This window comes from Simochromis diagramma, unplaced genomic scaffold, assembly GCF_900408965.1.
Source record: "Simochromis diagramma unplaced genomic scaffold, fSimDia1.1 OVJJ01000457.1, whole genome shotgun sequence".
Classification (NCBI taxonomy): Eukaryota; Metazoa; Chordata; class Actinopteri; order Cichliformes; family Cichlidae; genus Simochromis; species Simochromis diagramma.
In genome coordinates, this window is record NW_024387277.1 from 385,454 (window position 1) to 400,824 (window position 15,371).

The window sequence follows — 15,371 nt, forward strand, 5'->3', positions numbered from 1 at the left end:
GTGGTCTATTGCCCCCTACATTGTCTCAAGCACTAATTACTGTTCTCTTAAAGAAGGGTAAGGATCCTACGTCTTGCACCTCGTATAGGCCTATTTCACTGCTGAATGTGGATGTTAAAGTCTTGGCTAAAATTTTAGTAATTCGCCTTGAAAAGGTTCTTCCTACTATTATTTCAGATGAACAGAATGGCTTTATTAAAGGCCGCCAGCTGTTCTTTAATGTCCGCACGCTTTTGAATGTCATTCTTTCCCAACACTCGACCACTAATCCAGAAGTAGTTATCTCACTTGATGCTGAGAAAGCTTTCGATCGTGTAGAGTGGAGCTTTCTCTTTGCGGTCTTACAAAGATTTGGTTTCAAGGACAGATTCATTTCATGGATTCGACTGTTGTACAAGGCACCCCAAGCCAGTGTCTATACAAATGGTGTTTCCTCTGGCTACTTCTCATTGTCACGCGGCACGAGACAGGGTTGCCCCCTGTCCCCCCTACTTTTTGCTATTGTAATTGAACCCCTAGCTTTGAAGGCCCTTCCTCATTTTCGTGGTATTTCCCGGTCAGGCCTTGACTTAAAATTGTCTTTGTATGCAGATGACCTGCTTCTATATGTTTCTGATCCCTTATCTAGCATACCATCGATTGTGTCTCTATTAAACAAGTTCGGCTCTCTGTCAGGTTACAAAATAAATCTTCTTAAAAGTGAATGTTTCCCCATAAATTCTTTAAGTCTTACACTTAAACAATCTGACATTTCTTTTAGATTTAGCCCTGCCGGCTTTAAATATTTGGGAGTTAACGTGACTCGTACTTTGTCTTCTCTATACTCTTCCAATTTCTCCCCTTTAATCACTCAAATTTAATCAGATTTTCAGAGATGGAAATCACTACCTTTGTCCCTAATTGGTCGGATCAATGCTGTAAAGATGAACATTTTGCCTCGATTGTTATTTCTGTTTCCGAGTATTCCTATATTTTTACCTAAAGCTTTTTTCAAAAAGTTAGACCAGCTAGTTACATCGTTTTTGTGGGGAGGGAAACATCCCAGTGTGAGGAAATCATTATTACAGAGACTGACGTTTGATGGTGGTCTTGCCTTGCCTAACTTTTTATTTTATTATTGGTCCTCTCATATTCACAAATTGACCCATTGGCTTGAATCTCAAGAACTGCTGTGGTGCAAACTGGAGCGCCTGTCGTGCACTTCCTCATCCTTAGAAGCTTTATTGTTCTCTCCACTACCACTTAAGCCTTCTCATTTCACCAAAAACCCCGTGGTACAGTCTAGTCTAAGTACATCTCTGCATCAGTACACATGCCCATCACACAGAACCATCTGTTTACTCCTGGCCTCATTGATGGTACCTACGTACAGTGGAAGCGTCATGGTATTAATACGTTTAAGGATCTCTATAAGGATGGCACTTTCTTAACTTTTTTAGACCTGTGTTCAGAAACAAATCTTCCGGCTACCAATCTAGTCCGTTATTTTCAGGCACGGCATTGCACTTCTGCTCTCTTCCCCTCCTACCCTCTTCTTCCAAATGTCCAACCGTGGGAGGAATTCTTATCCCTTAAACCCAATAAGAAGTCAATTATATCTTTAATATATAAACAACTTATGGATTTAAATGTCCATTCAGTTGCTAAAATTAGGGAGGCTTGGGAGCGGGAGTTAGGAGTAATTTTTTCAGATCAGCAATGGGAGAAAGCAGTATCCAATGTCCGTTATAGTACGTCCTGTTATCCAGTTCAAAGTGTTGTACAGGGTTTACTATTCAAAGTCTCGTCTGTCTGAGATTTACCCACAAGTGATGGATCAGTGTGAGAGATGTCATGCCACCCCATGTGACCTAGGTCATATGTTCTTTCTGTGCCCAAGACTCCATGGCTTCTGGAGTCAGTATTCAGTTATTCTTTCCAAGGCTCTTGGGACCCAAATCTGCATGGACCCTTTTCTAGCTGTTTTTGGGCTTCCAGTCAACACTGGTCTAACCGACCCAACACACTTCAAAATATTAGCCTTTACATCACTTTTGGCTAGACGTTGCATCTTACTCCTTTGGAAATCTTCAAAGCCACCTTCAGTTTCTTTTTGGTTTAGAGATGTGATGTCATTTCTTAAATTACAAAAGATAGGCCTTGTGGCAAAGGGCAAATACAGAGAATTTTATCGTATCTAGGGCCCCTTCGTAGACTATTGCAAGTCATTAAACGCTCTACCAGCTGATTAATATCATGTCCCCCCCCCTCCCCCTTTTTTGTGTGTGTGTGTGTTTTGGGGTTTGTTGTTTGTGTTTGTTTTGGGTTTCTTCTTAGGTTTTGTTTTGTTTGTTTGTTTTTTCAATTTTATTTAAGCGTGTGTGTGGGTGTATTATTGTATCTGTTCATGTAAGCAAAACTAACAAATATGTGAGGGGCACAGATTGTATTGTCATTGTAAACTAATGTACACTTGTCTCTCAATAAAAATATGAAAAAAAAAGAAAGAAAAAGGAATGGTTTGAGTAACACAACAATGACTCAATTGTATCGACCTCCAAAATCCCAGATCTTAATCCAGAGCATCTGTGGGACGTGCTGGATAAACAAGTGCGATCCATGGAGGCCCCACCTCGCACCTTGGAGGACCGAAAGGATCTGTTGCTGACGTCTCGGTGGCAGGTACAACTGCACAGCTTCAGGCTCTAGTGGCATCCATGGCTGGAAGGGTCGGGGCAGCAAAAGGGGGACCAACACAACATTAGGCAGCAGGAGGTGATGTTCTGGCTGATCGGTGTACTCTAAGCTGAAGAATGCATTTTTTTTTTTTTCAAGGCATATGCTTGTGTTGCTGTTTTTCCACATGGGCACCGAGAGCTATTAAGAGCAGCATGTGGCTTGTTTGGTTTCTGTACATAACTCCTGATGCAGATGTTCTTACAGGATTCAAGTAGCCCAGTAAACTGAGTAAATGGTGTTTTACCCATGGCTTCAAGTGGCTTTCTGTGCATGTTATTTCTCCCTTATGTGAACACGGTATTGTAAATTACATGACGGCTGCATGTAATAGCTCGTATTCTAACGAGCTGGTTGATGAACAAGCTCGACTGTGCGCTCGGTGTCTGCACTGCTACACACTCTTTTCCTGCCAGCATTAAATCAAAGTGGCTGATCCCTCTGCTCTGTTTATGAACTTTACTAAGCCCCTGCATCAAAACCTCACCGCCTCAGGGAGTGTCTGCCACAGGGCCACATATAAAACATGTCACAACACCACATCACATGTATGTGCCGGTGTGTTGCCCAGGTGACCGGTGACAGATCGAGATGAAAGCAGGACGTTCCTGCACACTCTTTAAGTGTTATTCTACCTCCACTTGAATTCAAATCCCACCCATGCTGACATGCTGACATCATGCTGACATGCTGAGGCTTCTCGTCGTCTGTTTCAAGCCTATGAAGTCTTTTATGAATAAAGTGATTTTGGTCATTCTCCTTAAAAGAGTCTCTTTATTTGATTATAGAGGCACCCCTCTCATGTTGTCACAAATATGATGCTTTCAGTTTCTTTCCCCAAACACCTGCCTGTGGTCATCATGCCTGCATGTTGTCCTGTGGAAGGGACACTGGGTGAACCTACAAAGAACACGTGCATCTGTCACTGCCAGTGAGGCCTTCTCCAAACCACAGCCTCAATTCATGCTCAACCATATATTATCTGCTAGAAACACTGTCAAACCTTAATGAGGACGTGATCCCAGTGAGTGAAAACACTCATTCCAACCACTGAAGTCAGCAGTGAGGGGTGCATCACTTCTGTTATGGTGTTTGGGGTATTTTGCTGCCATAGTTTGAGTCTGAACACAGCAAAGCAAAACATTTATAAAAACAGACCTGCAGTTAAATTAAAACCTACCCACTGCTCTGGCTGTCTGGGGGCTTGTGTGGTGCATTCCACAGATGCTGATCAGGTCACTGTGTGGAGTGTTTTTTAGGCAGGTCAGTAAATTGTGACAAGTTTCCTGAGCGACATTTTCTGTGGGGCAGCAGAGAGGCTGCCAGTGGGTGTTGTTGCCATGTGTGAGTGTGCTTTGACTGATTAGGTGAATGAATGAGAGCGACACAAGTTTCACGTGTCACAGCAAAGTAGTAATGAGGTCATCAGTGCATTTATAAAGGCCATGTTATAAAGCAGAATTCCAGTGTGAAATAGCTCAATAGCAGTTTCCGATTGCTCCATATGAATAATAGATTATATATTTTGGTCAGAGACTTCATCATTTCTTCACTACCAGACACACTGGACCCACTACAGTTCGCTTACCGTCCAAATCGTTCCACAGACGATGCCATCTCTCATCTCCTCCACACATCACTCACTCACTTGGACACTAGAAGGGGGAATTATGTTAAAATGCTCTTCATAGACTACAGCTCTGCATTTAACACCATAATTCCCTCCACACTCACCACCAAGCTGGAGCATCTGGGACTCAGCTCATCTATGTGTCAGTGGATCTCCAACTTCCTAACTGGCAGACCACAGGCAGTAAGGATGGGCGGACATGTCTCAGCCTCCACCACTCTCAGCACTGGAGCCCCCCAGGGGTGTGTTCTGAGCCCCCTGCTGTACTCTTTGTACACATATGACTGTGTGGCCACTACCAGCTCCACCACCATCATCAAGTTTGCTGATGACACCGTCGTGGTGGGCCTGATCTCTGATAACAACGAGACGGCCTACCTGAAGGAGATTAGGAATCTGGAGAACTGGTGCCAGAGGAACAACCTCCTTCTAAACGTCAGTAAGACAAAGGAGCTGATAGTGGACTTCAGCACTAAGCAGGAGAGGAACTACCAGACCCCCGTCATCAACGAGTGCCCAGTGGAGAGAGTGGACAGCTTCAAATACCTCGGAGTTCACATCACGCAGGACCTGTCATGGTCCTGTCACATCAACACTATGGTGAAAAAGGCCCGTCAGCGTCTCTACCACCTCAGACGCTTGAGAGACTTCCAACTGCCCTCCAAGGTGCTCAGGAACTTTTACTCCTGCACCATAGAGAGCATCCTGACGGGAAACATCTTAACCTGGTTCGGAAACAGCACCATGCAGGACAGACGAGCTCTACAGAGGGTTGTGCGGTCAGCTGAGCGCACCATCCGCTCCGAGCTCCCTGACCTGCACTCAATCTACAGCAGGCGGTGCTGGACCAAGGCCAGGAAGATCGTGAAGGACCTCAGCCATCCCAACAACAGACTGTTCTCTCTGTTGAGGTCAGGAAAGCGATTCCGCTCCCTGAAGACCAACACAGAGAGACTGAGGAGGAGCTTCTTCCCGCAGGCGATACGGTCTCTCAATCACACCACCACACAGTACTGAACCACACATACAGTTCTTACACACACTGGACATTCTGGACATTGTTTTCACTTCATCACTTAAATCACTTTAAGCATATTTGCACTACACAAGACATAATGTGGATTGCACAACACTGGACATTATACTCTTCATTTCCAGTTAATACTTGTACAGCTGCTGTTATTGTGTATATATTTATTTATATTTCTTCATACATTCTTATATAATTCTATATTGTGTATTTGTTGTACAGTTATTTTATTTTCAACTTTAATTTATATATTTTATCTTATTCTTTCCCAGTTAAATTTACCCTTCATTCTAATTTGTGTTGTACAGTTATTTCATTTTTAACCTTAATTTATATTTTATTCCTTCCTAGTTAAATTTACCCTTTTAATTTTCATATTATTCCTTTTATTTTCATATTTATTTCCTATCTTATTCATAGCCTTTTCCTTTTTTGTTTTCTTTAGGTCACGAGCAGTTGTCCAAGCATTTCACTACATATCGTACTGTGTATGACTGTGTACGTGACAAATAAAATTTGAATTTGAATTTGAATTTATTTCCCCGCTCGCCCCTGCGGGCGGTCTATCCACCAAGCTCAGGTCCTCTATCAGAGGCCTGGGAGCTTGAGGGTCCTGTGCAGTATCTTAGCTGTTCCCAGGACTGCGCTCTTCTGGACAGAGATCTCCGATGTTGTTCCTGGGATCTGCTGGAGCCACTCGCCTAGCTTGGGAGTCACTGCACCGAGTGCTCCGATTCATAAAAATGCAAAATAAGACCCCAAAATGATGCTATCCACTTTGAGAGTTGCTGTCCGTGCTAGGCTGTGAAGTCTGAGTTCTGCTTTGGCATCCTTTGAGAACCAGCCAACATTTCAACAGTTTGGGTTTTTCTGTGCCAACCATGTGTGTAACCCTCGTACAGCCAGTGGTCCTCTGTGCTGGTGGATGCTGTTTCCTCTTTCTTTCTATGTTGAAGAACATGCTTAGAACCGGTTCTAGCTTAGACGCCGGCACCGCGTTGGAGGAACGGGGATATCATTTGTTTGGCCTGCCCCCTGCCCCAGTTCAGCTGTTGATGTCCAGGTATTCACCAGTATTTGTTAATGGTGCTGTATCTGTCACAAATATGGATTTTCTCTAGACAGCAATAAAACTGTTAAAGAAGGCCGACACACCTGAAGAGCTTCCAAGCAGCAGCTGTGCCAAGGCTGCATGTACTGTGTATGATTCCTCACAGCACCATCCACAATCTTTCATCAGCGCTGCTGCGTGAAACCCAGTCCTACCATCAGCTTCTCGTCGTGGCCGCCTGCCAAGCTCAGTAAAAACCTGAAAGAGGGGCGGGGCTGGTGGGTGTAAGTGCAGCCCTCCATATCCCCCTCCTAACCCCCAACCCTCCTCCTCACTAATATCTCTGAGGAGCGGGAAAGTGCCTCCTCATCTCAGAAAGCTCTTATTAGAGGGAAGAACATAGTAAGCTGCCAAAAGCACGCACAGAGAAAGAGAGAGCGTGCACGTGTGCGTGAATGTGATGATTACTGTAAACACTCGGCTATCTGCCTCTCGGTAAACACACAGAGTACTAAAGTGTGCTCTGTAATGATGGGGAACTATAGGAGGGCGTAGGAAAATCTCTCTACAAGCCGGGACAAGCATCCAGGCCTCGGAGCGCTTAACTAATCATTATATACACGAGTGCTGAGGAGCTGCTTACTGCCCACGGAAACATTTCTATCACATATGACTGATAGGCAGCTTGAAGCTGTTTAGAGCTGCTTAAATACTTTTGGAACCAAGATGAAGACGTTAAACATTTATGCTTTTTGTCTAACTGCATGGAGCCCTTTGACTTATTAAACAGAAAGTTTCACTGTAAATGTATCTGAAAGACTGTTTAGTTTAATGACGCCGTGCTGTGAAAAGATTACACTCTGTGATGTTGAAGCTAGATGAAGGAGCAGGAGATCAGAGAACTGTTTAAGGCTCAGCTCCTGATGGTGGTGAATGCACAGATGTGATGTCTGGCTGGATCAGATCCACTTTGGTGGTGCACACAGGCAAAATTACAAAAGGTCATTGTCCAAAAAACCAAGTGCATATTGGTGTTTGCCTAAGGATCCAGTTGTTGTATTTTCAGGGTAGCCGTTATGCACTCAAATGATGTCTGTTGCCCCGTTTTCCACTGTCATGGTTCCAGGGCCCAACTGAGAACTGGTTCCGTGCACTGAAACCCAGAAAAGGACCAGTTCAAAGCACTTCATACCAGTACTAGCTTTTTTATGTGAACGGAGGGAAGAACCATGTGTAGTAATTTGTTCTTGTACTTGTGGTATGAGTTTTCAGGGACTGGCACCAGCACAGCCCTCTTGGAAAAAAGCAGCTGTGAGCAGTGCTTGTATGTAGTTACAGCACGGTCCAGCTTCCAGCATCTGTCTAGCACGTATGAAAACTGGCCAACAGCAAAAACTTGCCTTAATGCTTCGCTTCAGGCTAACAAAGTGTGGACTGAGAGGATTGATGATGTCGGCATGGTTTTGACCGTGAGTCCGTTTTGTGTTAGCTGAGGTTTAATAGATTCAGACCCACACAAAACTTAATGGTGTGTTGTGGCTTTGGGCTGTTGCCACTTTGTCCCATCCTGCTGTGTACAGATCGGCCGCCTTTTATCTTCTTAAGCCATGCTGTGGTCCACTTGAGTCTGCGATGGTTAAACCAAGCATGCCTTATTTAGTCTACTCTCACAGTTTAACGTACACTCTGTTTGGCTGCTGACGGCTTCCACCCCTCTGATGATTTATGACTCATTTTGTCTACAAGTCAACATTTGTAGTTTCTCGTGTTTTTTTGGCATCTGTAATGTTTATGGGCACCATGTATGACCCTGTATGGTCAAAACCACGCTCACGGGCAGTAGCAGAGCTGAGAGCTGAGAGCTGAGAGCGCTGTCCTGTTTCCTCTGTTATGTCTGCATGGCTCCAGATGATAGCTCAAGGTCGCGCGTGGAACCTGAAGCACAGCTTAACTGTAGCTGTCTTGGCTGAGCATAAAGGGAGTGTGCTCCGAGTTCACAGAAAGCCCGTGCGGTTGCTCCACTATCACTAAGTTATGCTAGTTGTACCGCTGGACAAGCGGTGCAGGAAACTGGAGATGACCTGGGTGTTACTGTCTCATTGCAGAAAACATTCCCACTGTAACATCAAACCTGCTAAATACGAGCTTTGGCACGTCAGACATAACGCACAGTGGGAGACAAAAAGAGAAGCCTGAGGGATACAGTTACACACAGGTCCAGAGGAAGAGGGGGTTTTAAATGTGCCTGTAAAATAAAAAGAAGAAACTAAGACTGGTATGATAAACGTGTCCTGACATGTCGATGCAGAGGTCTACTTTTCTTAAGGAGTCACCCTCTGAAACAAGGAGTCACAGAGGATGACGTGATGTGGAGGAATTAATGGAAGATGCAGGCAATGAGAACGGGGCCAGATGAAAGAGGCAGTGATGATAAACGGACTGAGACGAGGATATTCGAGTAACAGATTTGTTATTTTTGTGGCTGTGCAGGCTATGAAACACAGTTTCATTTTTCAAGTTGTTTTAATGACATTTAATTGAACTGAAACAAACACCAATCAATAAACTGGTTTATGAGACATACAAGTTAAATCCAGTTCTTTGCCTCTTTTTGTTTGTTAATACCAAATAAACTGTATAAATGTTACATCAATATAACACGATGAAGTCATAAACTCGTTTGTAGGAATACTGTAAAATAGTAGTGTCTGATTATTTTGTACAAGAAGTTAAAGATTTACGCCCTTTTTATTATTCCTAAAATTGCATAAAGGTGGAGGATCCACAACTGATGAGACGTCAAAGTAAAGTCACGTTTCTTCAGCAAATGTATGTTTGTTACTTGAGAGTCTTTCCCTTCTGAGCTGGAGCAGGTAATCGTGGATTACCAGGGTAACTAAACAGAAACAGACAGTCTGCAGACTCACTGTGTGTTGATTCTTCTTTGTTTTTTTAAAGAAATCTTTGCCTTTGCAGTCGTTGCTATTTTTGTAGGAAAATGTAAGGCAAAAGAAGATTCCCAGACCTAACTGTGGTCCCCATGTTTCATGTGTCGGCCCTCTGAGGTGCACACAATCTTGTGAAAAAGAAAGGTTTTATTAGAGCAATAACTTGAAGTACTTGTTTCTGTGTGCCTTCATTGTGGGGGAATTCTGGACGTTTTTCTACTCAATGTTACTTCAGTTCACAAAATATTTGGGGGCATTTGTTCCTGAACAGCTCACATAAGGCCCCACCACAGCATTTCAACCTGCTCGAAGCCTGGTCTTTAACTGGGACAACACCTTATTCTCCAGCTGGTGTGCTTGCTTTCATTGTCATAACCTAGTTTCAAGCAAACGTGAGATGGACTTGGGTTTGACTCTAGAATACTTTGGTGCACAGAAGAGCTCATGGTCAGCGCAGTGACTGAAAGGTTCATCTGAGGTGCTCGAGCTTTCTCCTGGCAACCTTTACAAACCTGTTCAGTCTTTTGTTGTAATGTCAGAAGTTTTCACATTTAACATGCTAACTAAGGCCTGCCAAGAATGAGATCGCTTGCTCCCCCCCCCCCCCCCTCTTTTTTTTTAAACATTACACAAGCTGGCCCTGGGGTGAATTTTCTGGGACATCCACACCAAGAAAGGAGTGGCAGCTGTCTTGTTTTCCACCTGTGAATAATCCCCTTCACTGTACATTGATGAACTTTAGACTGTTTGGAAATGACCTTTTAGCTTTTCACAGATAGACGAGCAGCAACAATTACTTCTTTAAGATCACCGCTGATGTCTTTCCTCCCTGGCATTGTGGTAACACACAGCTGATCGCTCAGCAAAACTTCTGCTTTAACAGAAGTGCTCACACCTCCCAGTGCTGCATTTTATTAGCTGCATTTATCTCTGGCTGGCTGGAGCAGCATCTATTAAACAACTCGCAAAATAAAACAAAATAAAAACAAACCATCAGACACGAAAACACCAGACATCATGATACAGACTTATAATTTGCACCAATGTTTTTCAAAATTCTGTATGTGAAAGGTGAGCGCGAGAGCCCTCGGTGCGCCTGCGCGCTGCTCAAGTCAAAGTAAACTTTATTGTCATCTCCGCTACCTACAGTCCAGTTGTACAGGGAGATGGCCACAGGCAGGAATGATTTCCTGTGTCGGTCAGTGGTGCATTGTGGGTAATCTCAGTCTCTCACTGAGCACGCTCCTGTGACTAGCCAGCATGTCATGGAGTGGGTGGGAGGTGTTATCCATGATTGTCTTTATCTTGAACAACATCGCCTCTCAGATACCACCCTAACAGAGTCCAGCTCCATCCCCACAACATAACTGGACTTATGGATCAGTTAATTTAGCCTTTTGGCATCTGTGACCCTCAACCTGCTGCCCCAGCATGCAACAGCAGAGAGGATCGCACTGACCACAACAGAAATACAACAAGATAACATTAATTAGTAGGGACAGTGAAAACGTCTGTTTACCTTTGTTAGCCACTTGGCTATGATAGTAAACAGTAGACACTTATGTAGCTTACTGACTCTTTGGACTGTGTTCAGCACAATATTAATTAGTCATTGTCAATTCTTGATTTGTCCTGTTTCATTGTATGACCAATTATGATGGCTGTTTGTAAGCCATTTGCATACTATGCATACTCTCTCTCTCTCTCTCTGTCTGTGTGTGTGTGTGTGTGTGTGTGTGTGTGTGTGTGTGTGTGTGTGTGTGTGTGTGTTTCTCTGGTGAAATTCAGTATGGTTTCGACAACAGTTTTATGTTAATGTAAAACTGTATTTGTTTTATGTGTGTCTGTGTCAGAGGGAGTGTTCACCCAGGGCGCCAAACAGGCTAGGACCGCCACTGATGAGGAGGATGACTTGAAGGAAGAAGATATTTTCATCAAATACAGTTAAAAATATTTTAACTTTATAAAAATGTAACAAAAGTGCTTTTGAACTACAATAATAAAAGCTCTCAGTGTTACATTTGCCCCCAAGCGCTACTTTCTACTTGATTTATATAAATTGTGTTTTTACTGAAGGTATTAAATGGTACTGTTATAGTGCAGACATATATGTTCCTTCAAAGATGTCTGTTGTGAGTTGCTCCATTTCCAAAGTTGAACTGATCGTAGTGAGGTGAAGGGACGGTAAGTTTTACCGCCTCTGAGTTCCGACGGGCTGCTGTGCTGTGACGGGGGAGAGAGGCGTGTTCACGGCAGGAATGCAGCGCTCAGGTGGAGAAAGAGAGAGGGCAGCAAAGAGAGAGAGGGAGACACACGGACACAACAGCAGCAGCCGAGCTGTGGACAAGTGGGATCGGCCCGTGGCCCCCGTGCTCCTGAGAAGTCGTCCCCGCTCCTCTGTGCGCACTTTGGCCGGACTGAGAGAAAGGTCACGAGGAAAATAGAGGGGAAAGTGCCACCGGCGCTACCTGCTGCGACCACAGTCAACCGGGAGTCACCTGCCGGGAGGCAAAAGTGCATTTTAAGCGTAGTTGTAGGAACACGTTGGAGTCGTGGCAGATGGTTTATAAGAAGCTCTTTTTTTTAAAGGACAAAGGGCCCTTCGTGTCACTTTTTGCACTTGCGCGTCCAGCAAAGGAGGTCTTACAAAAATTAACGTATTTATTATTTTCAGGCTTTACTTGTAACTGATGTCATGTGTTTTGGGAAGTGGGACGCAGCTGTTTGGATGGACAGGCACTTCAGCTGAGAGAGAGTGAAAGACACGAGACTTCCTTCAGAGTGTCTGCTAAAAAAACAGCGAAGGCAGAAGGAAGAAGCCTCCAGCAGACGCAGGGACATGGATGGTATCGCTGTCTTTGAAATCCGTGTGTCGGCGCAGTCTGCAGATTGGGTGCACAGCGCGTCCGAGCCGTGACAGTTCATCATGACAGAGAATCCAAACTGCACCTGAGCGCGAATGTAACGTTACCGGAGCCCACTCCACTACAGGATCCACGATGTCCTCAGTCCAGACGAGGTAAGAACGAGGGGCTGTAAACGATCTCTCTGATCAAGTTTATCTTCCACCCGCAGGTGGGATTAATATACTGTGATTTCTAATACGAGTCCAGCTTTGATAAGAGGCGACAAATTCCAGAGAAGCAACATGGAGCCTGTCTGTCCTCTGGAAGGAGGAAATATTTGGTGGCTTTAAATATTTACCTTGAGTTGTTTTTTTTCTTGCAAGGAGCTGCAAAGCCTTGAACATTTCTTGCACTGCATTGAAGGATGGGAGGTGATAAATTCCAGGGACAGTTGAGTTTTTCTCTTCCCCAGTGGGTTGGACGGTGTTTGTTTTGTGGTTTGATCCATTCCAAGAAGTTCAAGGAAAACTTGTGCTGTGGGGCATCTTTTCTCAGTTGTTTTGGAGCATATTTGAAAAAGCTCGTTGCTCGGGTGCTTCTGTATTTCGCTTTATTTGGTTTGTGCATTTGGTTTGACTTGGAGCAGCTTAGTTGATCCTGCAGTCGCCTGTGAAGCCAGGGGCAGAAGTCATATCCAGTCTGCTGTAGGCTACTTCCTACCAGAGGGTGAGGTAATCCCCCTGCCATATCAGTGATATTACAAGTCCCGACTCCACATTCCACACGCCCTGATACTCTACCTTTATCTCCTAAATGTCACTGCCTATAAATACCCTGGTAATATTTTATCTAATCCTTACCCTGCAACAGAGAACACAAACACAGAGGACTGCAGAGAGACTCAAACTTTGCAAAGCTTTTTTCATATCTGCCTCTCAAATGGACCTGGTGTGCATTTGATGCCGTGCATCAGGGCACATTTGTAGGACTGCTGTCAGCCAGGCTGGTGTGCAGCAGGAGAAAGAGGAGAGAAAGAATTGGCTCAGGGCACATTTTCTGTGTCGGGTAACTCTTCAGAGGAATGTTTGTTTGGGAAGGAGCTGTCAGACTCATGAACAGGTTTAATCTTCTTACCATGGAACACTGAGCATATAGCTTCAAAACGAGGACACTAATTTGGTGTAACACGCAACGATGTCACTCTCTCCTCCAGCAAGGAATTTCAATCCTTTTCTCTCGCCTGGGATTTGCGCTTTAAGCACTAGAGAAAGACATTAGTGTTTTTTTTTTTTAAGTGGCTCTTTGTAATTGATGGATTATCCTTGATGTGTAACGAAAGACAAAAAGTTATGCAAGCCTCAGTTTTCTTCTAATAAATACAATGTTCTTAATTTAACAGATGCAAAGCTGAGGTACATGATTTTGCACTCCAGTGTTCATTTTTACAGACATGTTCTGCAATGGCCTCTACGTGCATATAAAGCATCTGGTCCATGATGAAGATTGAAGGTAGTTTTTGAAATTATGAAAATATCTCCAAGTTTTGTACTATTTTTGGCTGTAACTGCTATCACACCTGAAAGCCTGAGACTCCATTAGAGAAGCAGGTGATAGTACCATTAAAACCACTGGAACCGAGGGAACAACATTGATCATCAGGCAACAAGTGAACGGGCAGTGCTTGAAATGCTGGAAACAGGAAAAAATGGGGATAATGATCATAGAGACTTTGATGATGGCTATATTAGAAAATCATAGCAGTGCCAAGAGGGCAGGTCTTGTGGAGGGTACCCTGTATGTTGTGGTTACTAGCTTCAGAAAGCTGTGAATAGTAATGGCCATGGGGAGATTCTTGCTCCTCTAAAAGACTTGCTAAAATGTAAAGGCTGCTAAAAGTTTATGGAGCAAGTGCAAACCTCCAGGAAAATGTGGAAGTACCAACAACAAGCAGTTTCTCTAATGGCCATGTGAGGCTGGCTCCAAACTGAATCAGTCCCCAAAGGCTGCCATGTTCAAATGCCAGATTTGAACATGGCAGCCTGGGACAAAAAACATTTCAGCCTCTTTCTATTGATAGTCTCCCTCCATAATAACTGTACAGGAGCTGGATTTTTTTAAACTCACCTGTTCAGATATTTAAAATGCTGAAAGTTGGTTAATGGACGCAAATAAATGATGTAGTCCAGGCTGAGTGCCCAATGAGGCCTGGGTTTGCTAGGCCTCCACTCCATTTTTAATGGAAACATCTCACAAATGAAGTGACCTGTTTTGTAGTACTGACCATCCAAGAAATCTTTGCCTTAAATTTGGTGAGTGAAATTCAAGTATCTTTTTAGCTTGATACTAATTAGCAGATCTGTGCACCTACACTTTTGCCTATGAATACAGCTCGCTAGCATTAGCTGATAACTGATACCTTCACTTCTGGCTCCAAAGATACATCCAAATCACCAATGGTGAGGCTTGGAAATGCATAGTCCAGGGTGATGTTGCATTACAGTCTTATACAGTCTTTGGTTTGGAACTTTGTTTATGCTGTCCATAATCAAATGTGCCTACATGTGAGAGTTAGGGCCCTTTCATATAGAAACTGCAACATGCTAGCTGCGACAGTATAGCTGTGTGACCAATAGAAGTTCAGAGCCTGTAGTACGAATGAAGATCATGAGTGGAAGCAAGAAAGTGATGTAGTACAGCCAGAGCCCAGCGCAGTGCACGCCGCTTCCTGTGTGAAAAGGGTGGATGTGAACCATGAAGCAATGGAAGAAGGTGGTTCAGGTTGCAAAGACAGGATTATTTGGACCTGTTACAAACTTCTTTGTTGTGGATGCCACAGGACATCTTCTGGGTTGTTGTGGAGTCCACGCCTTAATGGGTCAGAGCTGTTTGATGGGAGACCTACATGAGCGAGCAGATGGTTTTAATGTTGGAGCTGATTGGAGTAATGTTGCTGCAAGGAAAAAAGTACTGCATCACAATTTGCCAGTTACATCTGTGAATTATCCAGTCTTCATTTTAAACTCTGGGGCTGGCTGGTTTAAATCTCAGTGCTCCCTGGGAGCTGTAATTAGGAACACATCAGTCAAACAGTCAGATTCAGATTCTTCAACTTAGGTCCTCATACATTTTTAAGAGTAAAAAGGCCCATACA

At 43.9% G+C, this 15,371-nt stretch overlaps 1 protein-coding gene across 1 annotated transcript in view; it reads left to right on the forward strand.

The window, feature by feature from the left end:
• Nucleotides 1–11,640: 11,640 nt before the first annotated feature.
• adamtsl5 (ADAMTS like 5) overlaps nt 11,641–15,371 on the forward strand; it is a 59,218-nt gene continuing 55,487 nt past the window's right edge. The window contains exon 1 of the mRNA XM_040002867.1: nt 11,641–12,393. Coding sequence (XP_039858801.1) covers nt 12,374–12,393 — 20 coding nt within the window. The 5' untranslated portion in view covers nt 11,641–12,373. The remainder of the gene's footprint in view (nt 12,394–15,371) is intronic.